The sequence below is a fragment of the Peromyscus leucopus genome, chromosome 19 (assembly GCF_004664715.2).
Source record: "Peromyscus leucopus breed LL Stock chromosome 19, UCI_PerLeu_2.1, whole genome shotgun sequence".
Lineage (NCBI taxonomy): Eukaryota > Metazoa > Chordata > Mammalia > Rodentia > Cricetidae > Peromyscus > Peromyscus leucopus.
The window spans coordinates 58,957,335-58,974,707 of NC_051079.1; the positions used below are offsets into that span (position 1 = coordinate 58,957,335).

Here is a 17,373-nt window from a genome sequence, read left to right on the forward strand (position 1 = left end):
TGGTGTATAAAATAAAAAAAATTCTTTAATGAAGAAAAGAAAGTATTAAAAAAATGGTCTGCAAATGAGGAAGCTGACCCATGTTTGCTTAATCTTGATCAAATAGTCAAAAACATCTAAAAAAATCAAATAATAATGTACTCCTTTATTTCATTCACATCTATAAAAGACACATTGAAATACAATACGTTGAGTATCAAAGGGCCTTTGAATTGTTAAGAAAATAGGAAAAATATATATTCTTTTTTAAAATTCATCTTACATACCAACCATAGATCCCCCTCTCACACTCTGCCTGCTTCCCCACAGCTAAGCCTGGTACATTATGTGGAGGCAGGACCAAGTGCCTCCCCAGAGGTGAGCAAGGTGTCCGACCATAGGTGATGGGATCCAGAAAGCTGACTCATGCACCAGGGATAGAGCCTGATGACACCGCCGGGGCCCTCAAGCAGACCCAGCTACTCATTGTTTTTATTAATTAGATTTCACATTCCTTTCCTATAAAGAACGTAAAAATTAGGCAAATGTTTTAAAGTCAAGGAGACATAATAAGAACACATGTAAGAAGCATGGAAATTACTGATGTTAATGTGAGAATGAGCAATGATTTCCTGCGTAAATACACAAAAATATAAAATCATAATAAGAAAATAAGTTGGCTTTCTTCTTAACAATTTTCTATAGCTTTAATATATTCACTTTCAATAGTCTTCTCTGATCACAGAGCCTAAAACAGCACTTTCTACTATTGAATTGAAAATACATTTTGAATATGAAATTTAAGGATAAATAAGTGGGAAAATCTTCCCTCCTTCTTGCTTTCTCTACCATGAAATGACTTATTTCTATTGGGCCTCTGGAGTAAGGTTTTTATATTTCAGGTAAAAAAAATCATTTTCCATAATTATTCTTATACCCCTTTCCAGTAATACAAAGCAGAATTTTGTTAACCAACACCTGTAATATACTTCATTTCAAAATAATAAAATGTCCTCTCCATGGGGCTCATTCATTTTTTATTCATGTATGTCGACTATTCTTGAGACTACTAAAGTGAACTGATTTTTCTTCTTTAAAATGTTTGCATGTCATAAACTCAGAACTTTTATATTCTATGCATGAAGGAGTTTTTTTGATGGAAGCATGCTGAGCTTAACACGTAATTTACATTGAACTCACTGAGCTTCAAATGCACTCTGGGAGTTGTAAAGGTTCATTTCTCCACAGGCTAAAAGACCTGTTGCTAAGAGCACTCAAGTTAAATTTATTCCAGAAAAATGAAATATGACAGGATTCATTCTTAATGAGATTAATGGTAGATATCAAGACATAGGTATAATACACTTGGCCTCTTTGCTATTTTTGAAAAGCTGAAAATTTTGGTATACTGATATAATAAAAGCTGGTTTAACCATTATTTAAGGCACCAATTTCTAATGAAATGGACTAATGTGGAGTAGATTTATTCTTATATTTTAGTTTAAGAATAAGTATGTATTTAACAGTTTTGTGACATTGATTATTGAGTCATGCAAGTCTATGACTTCTGAGAGAAAATAAATTACAAGAGCTTTTAATTCCTCATCTATGACCTGGTGTCAAGGACTGCAATAGGGAAGAAAAGGAGAAAAAATATAAAGCATTTGGAAACCTTGATCAATGGAATCAGTGTGTGGTGACCAATGGAACTAGGACTTGTGGGAAGAGTACAAAGAGAAGCAGTAGACTGGAAGGCTATGGGGGTCTGTCTTCAGTCCACAACTGAACCGTTTTCAGCCACTAACTGAGAAGACTTCACAGTGTTGGGGCATAAACCACACAACAGGACCAGAAGTAAAAATTCTTAGTGCTCTCAGAATTTGAAACACATATAAGCCTAATGGGAATCAGGAAGTCATGGGAATTTGAGCAAAAATTTCAACATAATTTAATTCTCTAGCAAGGCTATTTATCCTCATCATATTCATATAACCATATAATACACAAAGGAAAGGTACAGAGTGGGCTTGGTTTCCCAAGTACCTACACCCTAGAACAAATTTAAAAATATTAAAAAACATCAAAATCTCTTAACACCCAACAAACACACCCTTACAGACACACAATAAGTTTAGTGATTTTACAACATTGGCAGATCTGACAAAAAAAGAAGAAAGACAACTCGTTGTGAGGATAAGTTAATAGTAAAAGTTTTTGAAATAATGAAGACAAAATAATTTGCAGAGAACACTAAAAGCATACACTATAATTACATTAAACAGACTGAAGAATATTCAAAACTCAGTATTTTAATTAGACTATCAAAAACATAGAAATGTAAAGAACAGAAACACCTTTTCCAGAAGTAATGTACAGTATGTTTAAGACTGATTAGGTTAGGTTAGGCATCCATTTAGGTTAGGCATCCATTACCCAGTCAGAAAGTAATGAAAACAACAAAAATCCCTACTGGCTTTAAAGACAATATGAACAACCATTCCAAATGACAGACATGTAAAAAAGACCAAATTTAAAAAAAAAAAAAAACAGTGAGACAGAAGATGAACTAGAGCAACTTAAAGGACCATATTTTTGTAACTCGAGTAATAATCTGAGAGCAAATTGTAAAGTAAAAAAAAATATTTGAGGAAATAATGCTCAAAATTTCCCTGCATTTGATGGAACCCATTAGCTTGTGTGTATGTATTCATAGCATAGACATAAATTTAAAACAAAGGAAACGTTTCTTTTAAGCAGAAAAAATGTTTTATGTATAAAGGTACAAATATGATTGAACGTTTTTTTCACCTTCGATCTAGGACAGTTTAGAAAATAATAGATTGATATTCTTTGTCTGTTGCCAATAAGGAATCATCTATGTATTAAGACACTAATATTTATAAGGCAAGAAAAGAGAAAACCTCTGTCTGTATAGGTATTATGTAAATATACAACAATATAATCATGTATATGTTAATAACAAAGTAGATTTCAGAATAAGGATATTGTCAACAATAATGAAGGATGGCTTAATGTTAGAAAATTAACTAATTTAACAAGAAACAAGTATAATTCTAAGTAATTAAGCACCTGATACTTTAACAACTTCAAAATACCTGTCCTGGACCTAACAGAATTAAAAGGAAAAATGAATGAATCTACCGGTATAATTGCTTAAACAAAATGCCCAGGTTTTTGTGTTTTTCCCAGAGTCAGCTTTGAGTGTAGCCCATGGGATAAAAATACTATACATTTATGTCTAAGCTCTAGTACTCATTAAAAAAAATGACTTATACTATTTAGTCAGGAACTTTAGGACTAACATCCTATATTACTACACTAGATTATATTTTTCTTGGTAAATTGGCAGGATTTAAATTTCCAGAAACACCTTGATTATTCATGCAACAAATGTAACTTCCCTCAGTCTGGCTGCATTTGATCTCTCATTTCTGTCTGTACCAGAAGCCAGGTCCTTATTGCAATCCCCACCCAGTACTCTAACAAACACTGTATTCCTTTAAATTAAGAACAGCTTTTATCTTTCTTTGTTTTCCTTCATTTCAAAAACTTGTGTGATACCTGCCACTGGAGAAAATGAAGAAATTGATGGTAATTTCACAGTCCTTGGCAAAAACAAACTGAACAGCTGTCTATAAACACTGAGCAGCAAGGAGAATTGAGGATGGGATCTGGATTGCTTTATCCCAAATAAAACACTTTCTAGAAAACTGAACAAGACATAGGAAATATTTTTTATTGCTTGAATGCTTGATCCTAAAGTTTCCAGGAAGAATGAACCACAGAGTCTTTTTGTGGTCCTGTATGGAGGGGAGAAATAATCATTTATCGCTTTGTGTAAGGAGGAGAGGGATCAGATTTCCAATGAAATATATATATAGAGAGAAAGCCTGTGCTCCAATGAGATGATCTTTTCTCCTCTTGTTCAATAATAGTATTCATCTTTTGTAATGGATTTTTCCAAATAGCTTTAAAAAATTCACCAGGTATAAGACAATGTATCTGCTTTGGACCTCAGAGAGTAGAGTGTGAGAAAGGAGTTACAAATAGAGTGAATGCATTATTAATGAATCACCCCGCAGCTGTCCTTAAAGACTGCCTGAAAATGCCTATACATTTAGAAGACACCTGAAAAAAAAAACAAACGCATGGGAGATAATATCCATTCTTTCTGTTGTATTCAGAGCAATGATCTTGCAGCTTGACCTTTTTATAGCCCCTGTCACTCCTCCCTAGGCAAGCAGTACTTCTGGTGAGCAAATGGAATTCTCTTCCCAGGATTTAAAATAAATATTTGACTGTATTAAAATGGGGGAGTTTATAATTTTGTCTCTTACATGAACTGAAAGTCAGTGTACTGTATTTTATTCATGCCAATTCATTTCAGTAAACCAATTTTAATAATATGCATTTTCTACTTCTGAATAAAAAACACTGAAACTCTCCACTTCTTTAAAAACTAATGGCCTACTGCTAGTATACAACCAACATACAAAATGATAATAAAAACGGTGCCTTAATTACACACGTATACTTTAATTAAAATTGGTTCCATGGTTATTATCTCAACTAAGTTACATAAATAAACTCTAGAATAGGTATATTGTTTTCTGTTCTAGAATAGACATTTGAGAAACAGACAGTTCTACAGTATGGGAGAAAAAGGCTCCTGTGTCATGAATGACCACAGCTAGGAATAGAGCTAAATTATATGTTTATGCTATGCTAGACATCTTAAAATCTTTTATTAAATGGTACAAAATAAAATATTTTTGAGTATTTAAAATGATTTTGATAATGTTTGGAAGTAGATAAATTTATCCACAATCTCTAAATACTTAATTTGATAGAATTTTATCATTATTGAAATAGTCAATCCAGAATTCATACTTACATCTCTAAAACACTGACTTCCAAATTCTGCTGGTGCTTACAAAATCTAGGAACTCTGATGCAAGAATGCATGACAGCAGAAAATATCCTTCTTCCTTATTTTTATAGATAGATGTTCAGAATTCACATCCCTTTGTACAATTCCATTCCATTCTATTCTATACTTATTTATTCTTTGCTTGTTTATAATATACTTCCTCAGTCACTGGTTTATAAAAACATGTCTTATGTCTTCTATGATGCATCATTGAAGTGATAATAGGAATGAAAAGAATAATAACTGACACAAATTTCTTTATTTTTATATAATTAAAACACTTTAGGAAGCAAGAGGTATGCAATGAAATATGAAAGTTTTAACTATCTAGACTTCTAGATTAAGGATAATGTAGAGTTTTAAGAACCTTTTTATCCCCTTGTGTCTCTGTAGTAATCAATAGTGGTGTAAGATTCCCACCTGATTGTTGTGGATATCGCTCTATATAAATAAAACACTGATGGCCAGTGACCAGACAGGAAGTATAGGCGGGACAAGGAGAGAGGAGAATTGGGGAAACAGGAAGAAGGGGAGGGAGACACTGCAGCCACCACCAGGGCAAGTAACATGTAAAGATGCCGGTAAACCACGCGCCACGTGCAAGGTATAGATTTATGGAAATGGATTAATTTAAGCTATAAGAACAGTTAGCAAGAAGCCTGCCACGGCCATACAGTTTATAAGTAATATAAGCGTCTGAGTGATTATTTTATATGTGGGTTGTGGGACTGCGGGGCTTGGTGGGATCTGAAGAGAAGCCCTCCAGCAACACCTGATGTCATAAAGATGTGAACGTTTGACACTGTTAACTATCATTGTATATTATATAATATAACCCAGAAGCTTGGAGTGGCTAGATTAATATTAAGTACAACATTAACACAAACCAAGAAATCTACAGTATGGGGATAAATGATAAAGGGACATTTAGGATACAGAGGTAATGTGTTATGAATTTGTAACAATTATAAGTATATTGACTTAAGAACACTTTCCAAGTTGATTTTGGTGACTAATCATAGATATCCACTGGACTATTGATCAGAAAATTTAGGTAAGATGTGGTGGTATGGTGTTCCCCAAAACATTGTCCACCCTAATAAACCTATCTGGGGTCAGAGACAGAACAGCCACTAGATACAAAGGCTAGAAAATGGTGGCACTCACACCTTTTTTTTTTTTTTTTTTTTTTTTTTTTTTTTTTTTTTTTTTTGGTTTTTCGAGACAGGGTTTCTCTGTGTAGCTTTGCGCCTTTCCTGGAACTCACTTGGTAGCCCAGGCTGGCCTCGAACGCACAGAGATCCGCCTGGCTCTGCCTCCCGAGTGCTGGGATTAAAGGCGTGCGCTACCACCGCCCGGCTATCACACCTTTAATCCTAGCACTCCAGAGGCAGAAATCCCTCTGGATCTCTGTGAGTTCAAGGCCACATTGGAAATAGCCAGGCATGGTGACACATGCCTTTAATCCCAGGGAGTGGTGGTAGAAAGCAGAAAGGTATATAAGGCATGGGGACCAGAAACTAGAAGCATTTGGCTGGTTAGGCATTTGGCTGGTTAAGCTTTTGGCTAGTTAAGCTTCAGGCTTTCGAGCAGCAGTTCAGCTGAGAGCCATTGGGATGAGGACTCAGAAGCTTCCAGTCTGAGGAAACAAGAGCAGCTGAGAAGTTGGCCAGGTGAGGTTAGCTGTGGCTTGTTCTGTTTCTCTGATCTTCCAGAATTCACCAGTACCTGGTCTGGGTTTGACCTTATCAATAAGAAATTTTTTTTTTTTTTCGAGACAGTGTTTCTCTGTGTAGCTTTGCGCCTTTCCTGGAACTCACTTGGTAGCCCAGGGTGGCCTCGAACTCACAGAGATCCGCCTGGCTCTGCCTCCCAAGTGCTGGGATTAAAGGCGTGCGCCACCACTGCCCGGCCAATAAGAACTTTTTAAGATTCATGCTACAAGTTATTAAAGATCTGAAAATCATTTGGTGTAATTTTTAATCAACTGGCATTTTTATAAAGTTTTAAAGTTGTGTAACACTTATATTCAACTTTGTGTTAACTAACAAATTTACATTATGTTAATCAATAAAATAAATCTCAATAACTTTAAAAGTATTTTATCAAAGAGTATGTTTTTTATACATGCTAAGATAAAAATAGAAATCAATAATAGAAAAAAACCAGAGAAACCCTAAACTATGAAACTCTAAATAACCTAAGAAAATGCAAGAGAGAGCAGAATATGCTAGAGATAACTCATTCTCAAGCCAGTGAACATTAATAAAATAGAAAATAGATAGAGACAATACAAAAGCACTCTTGACAAGTATAACCAGTAAATATAATCCAAAAAATTTACAAAGATAATAATGAATCAAATGTAATCATACAACAAAGGAATGATGACCATTTGGGACTTTATATGAAAAATTCAAGTTTAGTTCCCTTTCAAAAATGTCATATTAAAAAAAGATAACATTTTAAGAGAGGGAAAATCAATTTACAAGCATTCTAAAAATTTGTTATTGAAATTGCTTGAAAGCTAGAAAATGTGTAGCCATTCCTAAATGTCGGATAAATGACATATTTAAGAATTTTCCTCCCATTTCATGGTAAATACTGAAATTTTCCCAAGATGAGAAATTAGCCAAAGACACTTGCATCTGGCACTTCCCTTCACTCTTCAATCATCTCACTGACCATTGCAATAAAGCAGGAGAAAGAAATGAGAGGCAGAGGTCCCAGAAATTATGTGTCCAAGTGTTTCCCCTTTATATTGCCTAAGTGGGAAATTTCATAGCATCTACAGAATTGACAAAATGGGGAATTAAACAGGTTTTAGGAGATATAGTTAATACTAAGAAATCTGTTTATGATTTTAAATTAAATATCCAGAAAATAAATTTAAAACAGAATCCCACTTAAACTTTTTCAAAACATGTTTAGGAGTAATAAGTCTAAAGAAAACATTTACTATCTTTACAATATGAATATGTTAGAGATTTTTTTAAGTAAAGGAAAAATTTTAAAAGCAGATTTATACATTATGCATCAGTTAATTTAAAAAATAAGGAATGTATACATTACATATATAGTTTATTATATATCAATAACTACACATATAGAAGGAATAAGAAATAGATAAATATGTATATAGCTCTTTATAAAATAATGTAATTAAATTAAATTTACAATGATCTCCATTATGAGTGTGTATTTAACCTGGAACTACATCTCTTTAATCAAACAAGCAAAATGTCAGCAGATTAATTGTAAATTTCTGATGGAAAAAATGGTTAATGAGACTGTACACATACACTAGACAAGTTATTCATTTTTATTGGGTAATATTGAATATTTTTCAAATGATCTTATATTTTCAGCCCCAAGGCAGGTTACATGACTCACTATATACATATTAATAATTATTAGCCATAAGCAAAATACTGTTTATAATTAATGGTTCTCCTCTAAGAGAACAGGAGGTTTTTCTGTCAATCATAAAGCAAGCAGCTGTCATATAGTCTAAAGAACAAATCCAATACTTGAAGTTATGACTGACATTATGCATAATTGTTTAATAACTTTCCTGATATTTATTTGTAAAACTACTATGCAGTTCTTAAAATTTTTCTTTTCTTAAAAATGGGATATGGTGTAGAGGAATCTTAAAAGTTCTTATTAATAAAATCAAACCTGAGGCCAGTTATTGGGGTCCATGCTGGTACATCAGAGAGACAGAACAAGCCACAGCTATCTCACCTCGCCGGATCCTCAGCTGGTCTTGTTTCCTCCGACTGGAAGCTTCTGTGTCCTCATCCCAATCGCTCTCAGCTGAACTGCTGCTGGAAAGCCTGAAGCTTAACCAGCCACATGCTTAACCAGCCAAATGCCTCTAGTTTCTGGTCCTCACGCCTTATATATCTTCCTGCTTTCTACCACCACTCCCTGGGATTAAAGGCTGGCTTTCTGGGATTAAAGGCATGTCACCATGCTTGGCTATTTCCAATGTGGCCTTGAACTCACAGAGATCCAGAGGGATTTCTATCTCTGGAATGCTAGGATTAAAGGTGTGAGTGCCACCATTTTCTAGCTTTTGTATCTAGTGGCTGTCTGTTCTCTGACCCCAGATAAATTTATTAGAGTACACAATATTTTGGGGAACACAATACCACCACAATATGGGATGAGATGGAAGAAGCAAACCACAAAAAAATACATTATATGAAAAAAATCTATTTTCAATAAAAGAAAAAATCTAAAATGTCAATTTATCATGAGGAAAACATATATACTAGACAATTTGGTAGTTCTAATACTTTGAATATTCTATAAATATTTTTCCTAAGTGAAGCTATGAAAACTGATATGTCTACTATAATGGTTAACTTGCTTGTCTATGAATGAATTGTGAGATACCTAGGAAACTGCTAAAGCATACCCTTGCTGTGTTTATGAGGTTATTTTTAGATAAGATAATGGGGAAAAACAGGGCCTCCTTGTGGAGAGAAACATCCCATCGACTGGGTGGGGACCAGGTAGAAGGAAAGAGATAGGGAGTGAAAGTTGGTACTTTCACAAAATGCTTGCTCCCTGCTTTCACTCTAGGAGGCTATGAGACAGCTGATCTCTTGCCATGTCCTCCACACAATAATGTACTCATCCCCTTGAAACTATGATCAATATTATCTCCCATATGTAGTGGCTCAGGTATTTTGCCAGTTACTTAAAAAATTGACAAATACACTAATTTTAGTGCTAAATATCAAAAATGAAGCAATTAGTAATTTCATTTTATTGTCTGTGGACATGTGTAAGTCTATCATCGATATGAAAATTATAAGAAGTTAATCTTCTCATCCCCATTTAATAAAAAAATTATAACCTTAAGGTACCCTAATGAACAAAAACAATATATACTTTAATTTCATATTCATATCAACATTCATATTTTAAGAGGTAAGCTTAAAAGTATTCTGTGGTAACATTTGTGTGTGCAGAGAGAGAGAGAGGAGAGAGAGTTAATACATATATGTCAGTGCCTATGTGAGTATGTATATGTGTGTGTATGTACATCTGTCTCTATGTGTGTACATATGAATGTTCTACTCAAACAAGCTGTAAAGCACAAATTCACCCATAAATTTGAACTTTCACTTGCTCTTTTCCTCGAGACAAGGACTTTGCTGCTGAGGTGCGCCTCAGCCTTCCTCTTTGTTCTTTAGAACACACCTTAGGAAGATGGTTTTCTTCTCTGGTTAATATTTAGGAAAGCCGGCCAATGTTGATGTCACAAAATGGTCATCTTTCCCTGGACTTCCAAGTTCTCGGTAATGAGAAAAATCATTATTAAAGGACATCGTGAAGTCGTGCAGCTTTCTTTCCAGCCTTGCTGGTTTTGCAGTGCATTCATTCATACAGCCAGTGGCTCGGGCATGGCCCTGCTAACTTGCCTTGTCTGGTTAGTGGAATAAAGATGCACTGTCAGAGATGGTGTATTCTGAATAATGGATAACTGAGAGTCCCCTGACACAGGTTTGACGGCCATAAAATATGAGCTTTGTGATTGCCCTTATATTCATACTCTGGAACTGACTGGGGGGATATTATTTCTAAATGCCAAGCTAACTATAATTGTGGCCAGTTTCAGTAGGTGATTCTCTCATTAGTGTTTGGAGCAATTACAGAGAAAATGGATTGGTGCAATTTTATTTCTGCATTGATAGAATCTATTCTTACTCCTGCGTTGTAGCTATTCAGATTCAAATCAGGCCTCTCATCACAAATGTCCTGTTTGTGAGGGACACAGCAAATGACTAGAGAGCTTCCCGCCCCTAATCAAGTTTGATTTCCAATGAGGTCAATGCATTTCATTGCCAGTAATGTGGTATTAAATCAACAGGTAGCCTGAACTTCCGTTTTACTTTGTGACAATTACTTAACTTATTGGCATTCTGATGCATTATTTATCACTTTCCTCTCTTAATGATACAATCCTTTACAATACTATAGAAAATCAGAATAAAATAAACTGAGGGTTTGTACACACACCTGACCTCACACAAGACCACAATCAAAGCACTGGATTCATGCAAAAATGAAGCCCACTGTAATAAGAGATTAGGATTGGAAAGGAAGTATAAATACATGGAGAAGAGATTTGCTGCCTTGAATGAAAATATTCCTTTTTGTCGCATTTTACAGTTATAATGACATAGCCACAATGCTTTACCTACCGATATTGAAGGCAACCAGTTACTGTAAAGAAAAATCAACAGAAATCTCCCTTGCAGGTACCATAAATTTTTAAAATGTATTATTTTGTTTCTACAAGAATTATTAAGATCACACATTTCCTTGATGGTCAGAAAGAGAAAACATATCCAACACACTTTGTCCTATGCATACAATGAAAGGCAAATGGTGTGGTATCTTTCATTATAGAAAGGCAGAGCTTTCATCATAGAGTTCTCTAGATCAGAATCTCCAAATTGAAGAGAGATAAGAGAATCTGAATGTGAATGTGTATATGTGTGTGTATGTACCTGTGTGTTTATGTGTGTGTATGTGTGAAATAACTTTTAATACATGGTACACATTGAAACCATAATCTCCAAGACCAACTTTCCAGGAAATAAAATAATTGAAAATAAACTACCTTCTTCTCTCAGTAGAATAAGCATCAATGGCTACTCACCTAATCTCTCGATGGAATAGTACCGCTGCTTGCTGTCCACACGCACCGTCTCGGCATAAGGACTTCCAACGCCATATCCAATAATATAACCTCGCACCACAATGTTTGGGTTGAGAGGAGGAGTCCAACTCATGATGATGCAGTTTGTCTGGGGTCTCACATGAAGGGAGCTTGGCTGGTCAGGGACTTGAGACTCTAGGATTCAAAGACATAGGCAAGCCTTTTATTAAGTCAAAAGAATAGCAAATATCCCATTTAAATAAGAGAATATGTTATTCCACACAGACTCAAAATACAAATCATTAATTCAGTCCTTCTTTACAAGTACCTACTAAATTTTTCATTTTTAATTTGTTACAAGCTTTTGTGTGTATGTGTGTGTGTGTGAGAGTTGTGTATACACACATGTGGATACTAGAGGTAGATACCTGATGTCTCCCTCTATAGATTTCTACCATCTTTTTAAAGATAGTTTCTCTCACTGAACCTGCTCCTCACTCACTAGACTGGCTGACTAGTGAGCTCTGGGGACCTGCTTTTCTCCCCTGTCTCAGCAGTGGTCTTAGTGTGTACTTGAAGGCCTGGTTTTTACATTGGTGCTGGGAATCCAAACGCAAGTCTCCACGCTTGCCTGGCTGCACTCTACTGATAGAACCATCTCTCCTGCCATATTAAAGAATTTCTTGAATTTCATCCAACATATTTTGATCATATTCTTCCCCTCCCCCAGCACTCCCACTGAGAATTTCTTAAATGCTATTTCTGTAGGCACATCTAGTTTTATGCATCTTAATTTTAATAACCTACTTTTCTTTCTTCATATATTCCTTAAGTATCAATAAATTGAAAAATTAAGACAAAAAAATTTAAAAAAAACCATAAAACAATGAAACTTGTCCTGTCCAAGAATTATTTACTCAACTTAAACAAATATAAAAATACATGTACCAATCCTATTTTCAGAAAATTTTAGAGGAAACTGGATAGATTGCTCAGCTACTAATAGCATGTACTGCTCCTGAAGAGGAATGTGCTTAGGTTTTCAGCATCAATGTTGGGTGACTCAGTCACCTGTAACTGACATCTTCCTCTAGCCTCCATGAGCACCTACACAAATGAGCATATATCCCATTGCCCATACAAATATATACATACCATTTAAAAAACATAGCAAAATATTTTAACAAAATGGATTGTCAAGATGAGCAAAATGGAGTTGTGATCTGCCCAGCATGTTTCAAAACGTACTTGGCTCACTACTTGTTAACTCGGACAAAATATGTTATTTGAGGAAAGGAGACAGCACTCTGGATTGAAGACACACAGGTCCAGATGTTGGGAGAGTTTGGTTTCATACCATGTTCTATCAGTCACTAGACTAATTTTCCGAATTAAATCGACATGCCAGATAGTGCTTGACTCAAGTTAAGAAAGAGCTAAGCTAAATTGTGCACTAGATTCTAGCTATGAGACTGTTAAGTAAGACCTTACTTGTAAGCCTCTGTTCCCTCAGCTGTATAGTGAAGATAAAGTTGGGAACAGTTTCATAGGGTATTTAAAAGACTTAATGAGAGATAATGCATAAAAAAATCTTATTATGAGTAGTACCTAACTTCTCAAGAGATATTGAATATTAGCAAAAAAATGTCTGTAGCACTCTAACATTTTCTTTTAAAGAGACAGTATACAAAAATAATGAATTTTACTACTAAACTGATATGGTTGCTACATCATCTTTCTGAAATCTGACTTTATCCCTAAAATACACTGATACTTTTTAATTAGTACAGATACTTATATAGCATCTCACATGTTGGAATGTAGGTTATTATTATTATTATTATTATTATTATATTGATTTAGGATTTCTATTGTTGTGATAAAATGCCATGACAAAACACAACTTGGAAAGGAAGTGTTTATTTCAAATGATAGTCCCAAGGTTACATTCTGTTACTGAGGGTAGTCAGAGCAGGAAGAGGCCATGGAGATTACTGCTTATTGGCTTGCTTAGCTTGCGTTCTTACACATCCTAGGACCACTTGCCCAGGGGTGACACTGCCTGCAATAGGTGTGGGTGCCCTCATATCAATAATTAATCAAGAAAATGCCCTATAAGCTTATCTACCAGCAAATATTATTGGGGACATTTTCTCTGTTGTGATTTCCTCTTTTCAGATTCTATCCTGTGTTGGTTTTGACAAAAAAAAAAAACCAACCATGACAATAAAGCCATGTATCTATGATAGAATACAGAATGTAGAAATAGTAGACACACTACCTAAATTCTTGTAGTTTATAACACGAGAAAAATCTACATGTAAGAAAATATTTATAGTAAATTATGATAAATATTATGATAGAATATATATATATACATTTATATATATATAGGCTATGTTGAAAATCACTTAAGTACTTTGAGAAAAAAAATAAAGTGACTATTTTGACCCTGATAGTCTATTAATGCTTAAATGTAGTTCCTTAAAATTAACAAGTTACTAAAGAAATACAGGTGATTTGAACCTCATTCAATCGTGTTCTTTATTTATCTCTATCAAAGATATTTGGATGTAGACTCATTGAATAATGTTAAATAATTTGATTACTCAAGTAACACTATATTATCTTTCCTTTGTGATTTGATATCAAAAGATAATAATCTCCCTACACACTACTTTCATTCATATTCCACTTGAGAGTTGCAGTGTATGTGGTAAAAGGAAGAATGCTCTTAAAAACTTATGACAATAGGTGCCATATACAAATCACTCCAAAAGAGACTAAATATGTTACATCAACAGAATTTTCTAAAGATGGTTTCATTTTCCTAAAGATGTCCTTTTGTGAGCAAGAGGGGACAAACTATTATTTTTCTTCCATAAATAAGACTGTTATATAATATGCAAAGGCATCATTAAAAATTATGTCTCAAAATGTGGATATAAACCTTTATAGCAGAAACACACAATTTGTGAAGTATTTCTCTAAGTAAAGTAGTAAAATAGATAAAAATAGAGGGATTAATATTTTCCAACCCTGTTGGTACAGTATTGCAACTGTCATTGGTATATGATATGTTCCATAGTACATTCTGTTTAACGTATTTTAAGTTTTGAAATAATTATTAAAACAAAACAATATGCCTAATTTTATTTCAAGAAAACTACTGAATGTTATTAATACTTTCTGTATTTATGTTGTGTGTGTATGTTTACGTTTGTGTGTATGTGTGTGTGTGTGTGTGTGTGTGTGTGTGTGTGTGTGAAATGGAGGCCAGATGCCTATTTGAGACTTATTCTTAATCACTGCTCCAGTTTTCTTTTGAGATGGTGTCTCTAACTGAGCCTGGAGTCTTAACTAGATTGTTTCTCAATCTATATGTTTGGAGTATTTTGCCAACCAGTTAAGATCATAGGGATAGAAGAAAAGTATATATAAAGGCAATGTTAGAACTAGGGAATCTGATCCATAATATATGGCCTCCTGATCATAATAACTAGGACAGTGTATTTTCCGTAATTTATAAGAGCCAATTCATACCCACCTACTCACTTAATATGACAATATTCCTATTATTCTTCAGAATAAACTTTCATTCATATATTTGACCTCATAGGTTATAAAAACATTTATTACTAAAGTGAGCTGTAAAATATGAATTCAATGATTTCTCAATAGAAAGTATGTGACATAAGCACCACTTCTAAGGATCCAATTTTGGAATTTGCTCCTCAGAAGTACTTGAAAGATTTTACAATTATCTCTAGGAAAGTGACTGCATATATAAAACATAAAGAAGTTACCAGAATAATTATTGAGATAATATGAAAGCTCACAATACCTGAAATATTCAAATTAATGTTGACCCAGTTCTCTACCTATACCTGAATAATCATGATATGGAAGTCTGTTGCCATTCATCAGGATGTGACAGAATTTGTTTCTATAATGCATATGTTATCATTGAGTAATGATTATAGGTTTCCACTAATGAATAATGTTTATAAAATTTTGGTTGTGAGCCTAGCCTTTAACAGCTGAGCCATTTCTCCAGCCCAATGTTTATAAAATTAACAATTGTGACATTTCAGTCATTACACAACATCTCTAATAGGCCAATTATAGTGTAGATAGTGTGTCAATGGAAGAAATACAAAATTAAATAAACAGAATTTAAAAGGAAATCAGGAGAACTTGCTAAATGCTTTTCTAACAGTTCAGTAAGTGATACACAAAGGACATTTCCTCTTACAGTCTAAAGTAAGTGTTAATGAAGTCTTGCAAATTTGTGAAATGGAAAGCAATGTAAACAACTGCTACAAAGACCTGCTAAGGAATGTGTTTGGTATTTGAAGAAACCAAAGAAACCTGAAGCTTGGAGGGTTAGATAGAAAATCAAATGAGTTACCTAGTAAGAATGTCAGTATTTGCTTCAATGGAAATTTCCTCAGAAAATTAATGGAATTAGACATGATTACACAATTATTTTCTAAATATGACTATACATATGCATAATCATATACACATATGCATGGCAAAACTGGAGGTAAAATATTCACATACCATTGTTCATATATTTACATTGATTACGAGTGACCAAGAGTAGAAATAACCCCTGTGTCAATCAATGGATGAAGATGCAAAAACAATGTGACAAATCAACAGACTATCCTTCTACCTCAAGAGAGAAAAGACTTTTGAACATGCAAATATGAGTTTAGTGAATATGAAGTTAAACTTTACAGTCACCAAGGAATGGATTTCATTCCATTTATATGAATTGGAATACTCAAATTCAAAGAGCCACAAAGTAGAATAATAATTGCCGGGGGGGAGGAGAAGAAAGAAATGAGTTACTGTTTAATTGCTTTAGCATTGAGCTTGTTAAGAAGGCAATGTGGAGATGGACGACGGTGATAGTTGTAGAAGGAAGTCATTATCCTCAACGCAGCCAAACTGCATACTGAAGAACCGTTAAGAAGGTGAGTTTTACATTATGTCTATGTTCGCACAATTGAGATTGGTGGGGAAGATGGCTCAGGTAAAGTAACTACATTTGTTGCCAAGCCTGATTACATAAGCTTGATACCCAGACCCTGAGTGGTAGAAGGAAAATACCAACTCTCACAAGCTGTCCTCTGACCAGCACAGGTATGGCATAGCATGTGCACACGCGCGCGCGCGCACACACACACACACACACACACACACACACACACACACACACACACATCATTAGTGTAACCAAAATAGGAATGGAGGAAGGAAAAGGAGACTAAAAGTGATAGACCCAGATAACACTCTGCATTAAGCAAGACAAGAAGGTGTTGAATGGTGTTTCCTGGCAAGGATGTGGCACATAAACTGTGTTCTATTTTCAACTGGATTGCTATTTTTAATGGATTGCTTTATTAAACTTGAGGTAACATCAAGGAAGGAGCACAGAGAACAGACAAACAAAAGGCTTTAACACTTGTCTGAGTGGATGTGCTGGAGGATTTTAGTTTAAGCAATGCAGGGAGGATCTATTGAGGTGAAGGGAAACACACGGTTTTGAATTGTGTTAAATTTGAGTGTCTGTAAGTGTGTGGAGGGAGCAGGGAAGCAATTGGACATGTAAGGCTGGTTTGCGGTAAAAGATCATACTTAGAAATACATTTATAGAGATGCAAATATAAACACACACACACAGAGAGAGAGAGAGAGAGAGAGAGAGAGAGAGAGAGAGAGAGAGAGAGAGAGAGAGAGAGAGAGAGAA

General features: G+C 34.6%; 1 protein-coding gene across 2 annotated transcripts in view; it reads right to left on the reverse strand.

Moving 5' to 3' along the window:
- Nucleotides 1-17,373, reverse strand: part of Dcc (DCC netrin 1 receptor) — a 1,151,759-nt gene that overhangs the window by 159,317 nt on the left and 975,069 nt on the right. For both annotated transcript variants that reach the window (XM_028864828.1, XM_028864827.1), the window contains exon 15: nucleotides 11,613-11,807. In XM_028864828.1, the coding sequence (XP_028720661.1) occupies nucleotides 11,613-11,807 (195 nt within the window). The remainder of the gene's footprint in view (nucleotides 1-11,612; nucleotides 11,808-17,373) is intronic.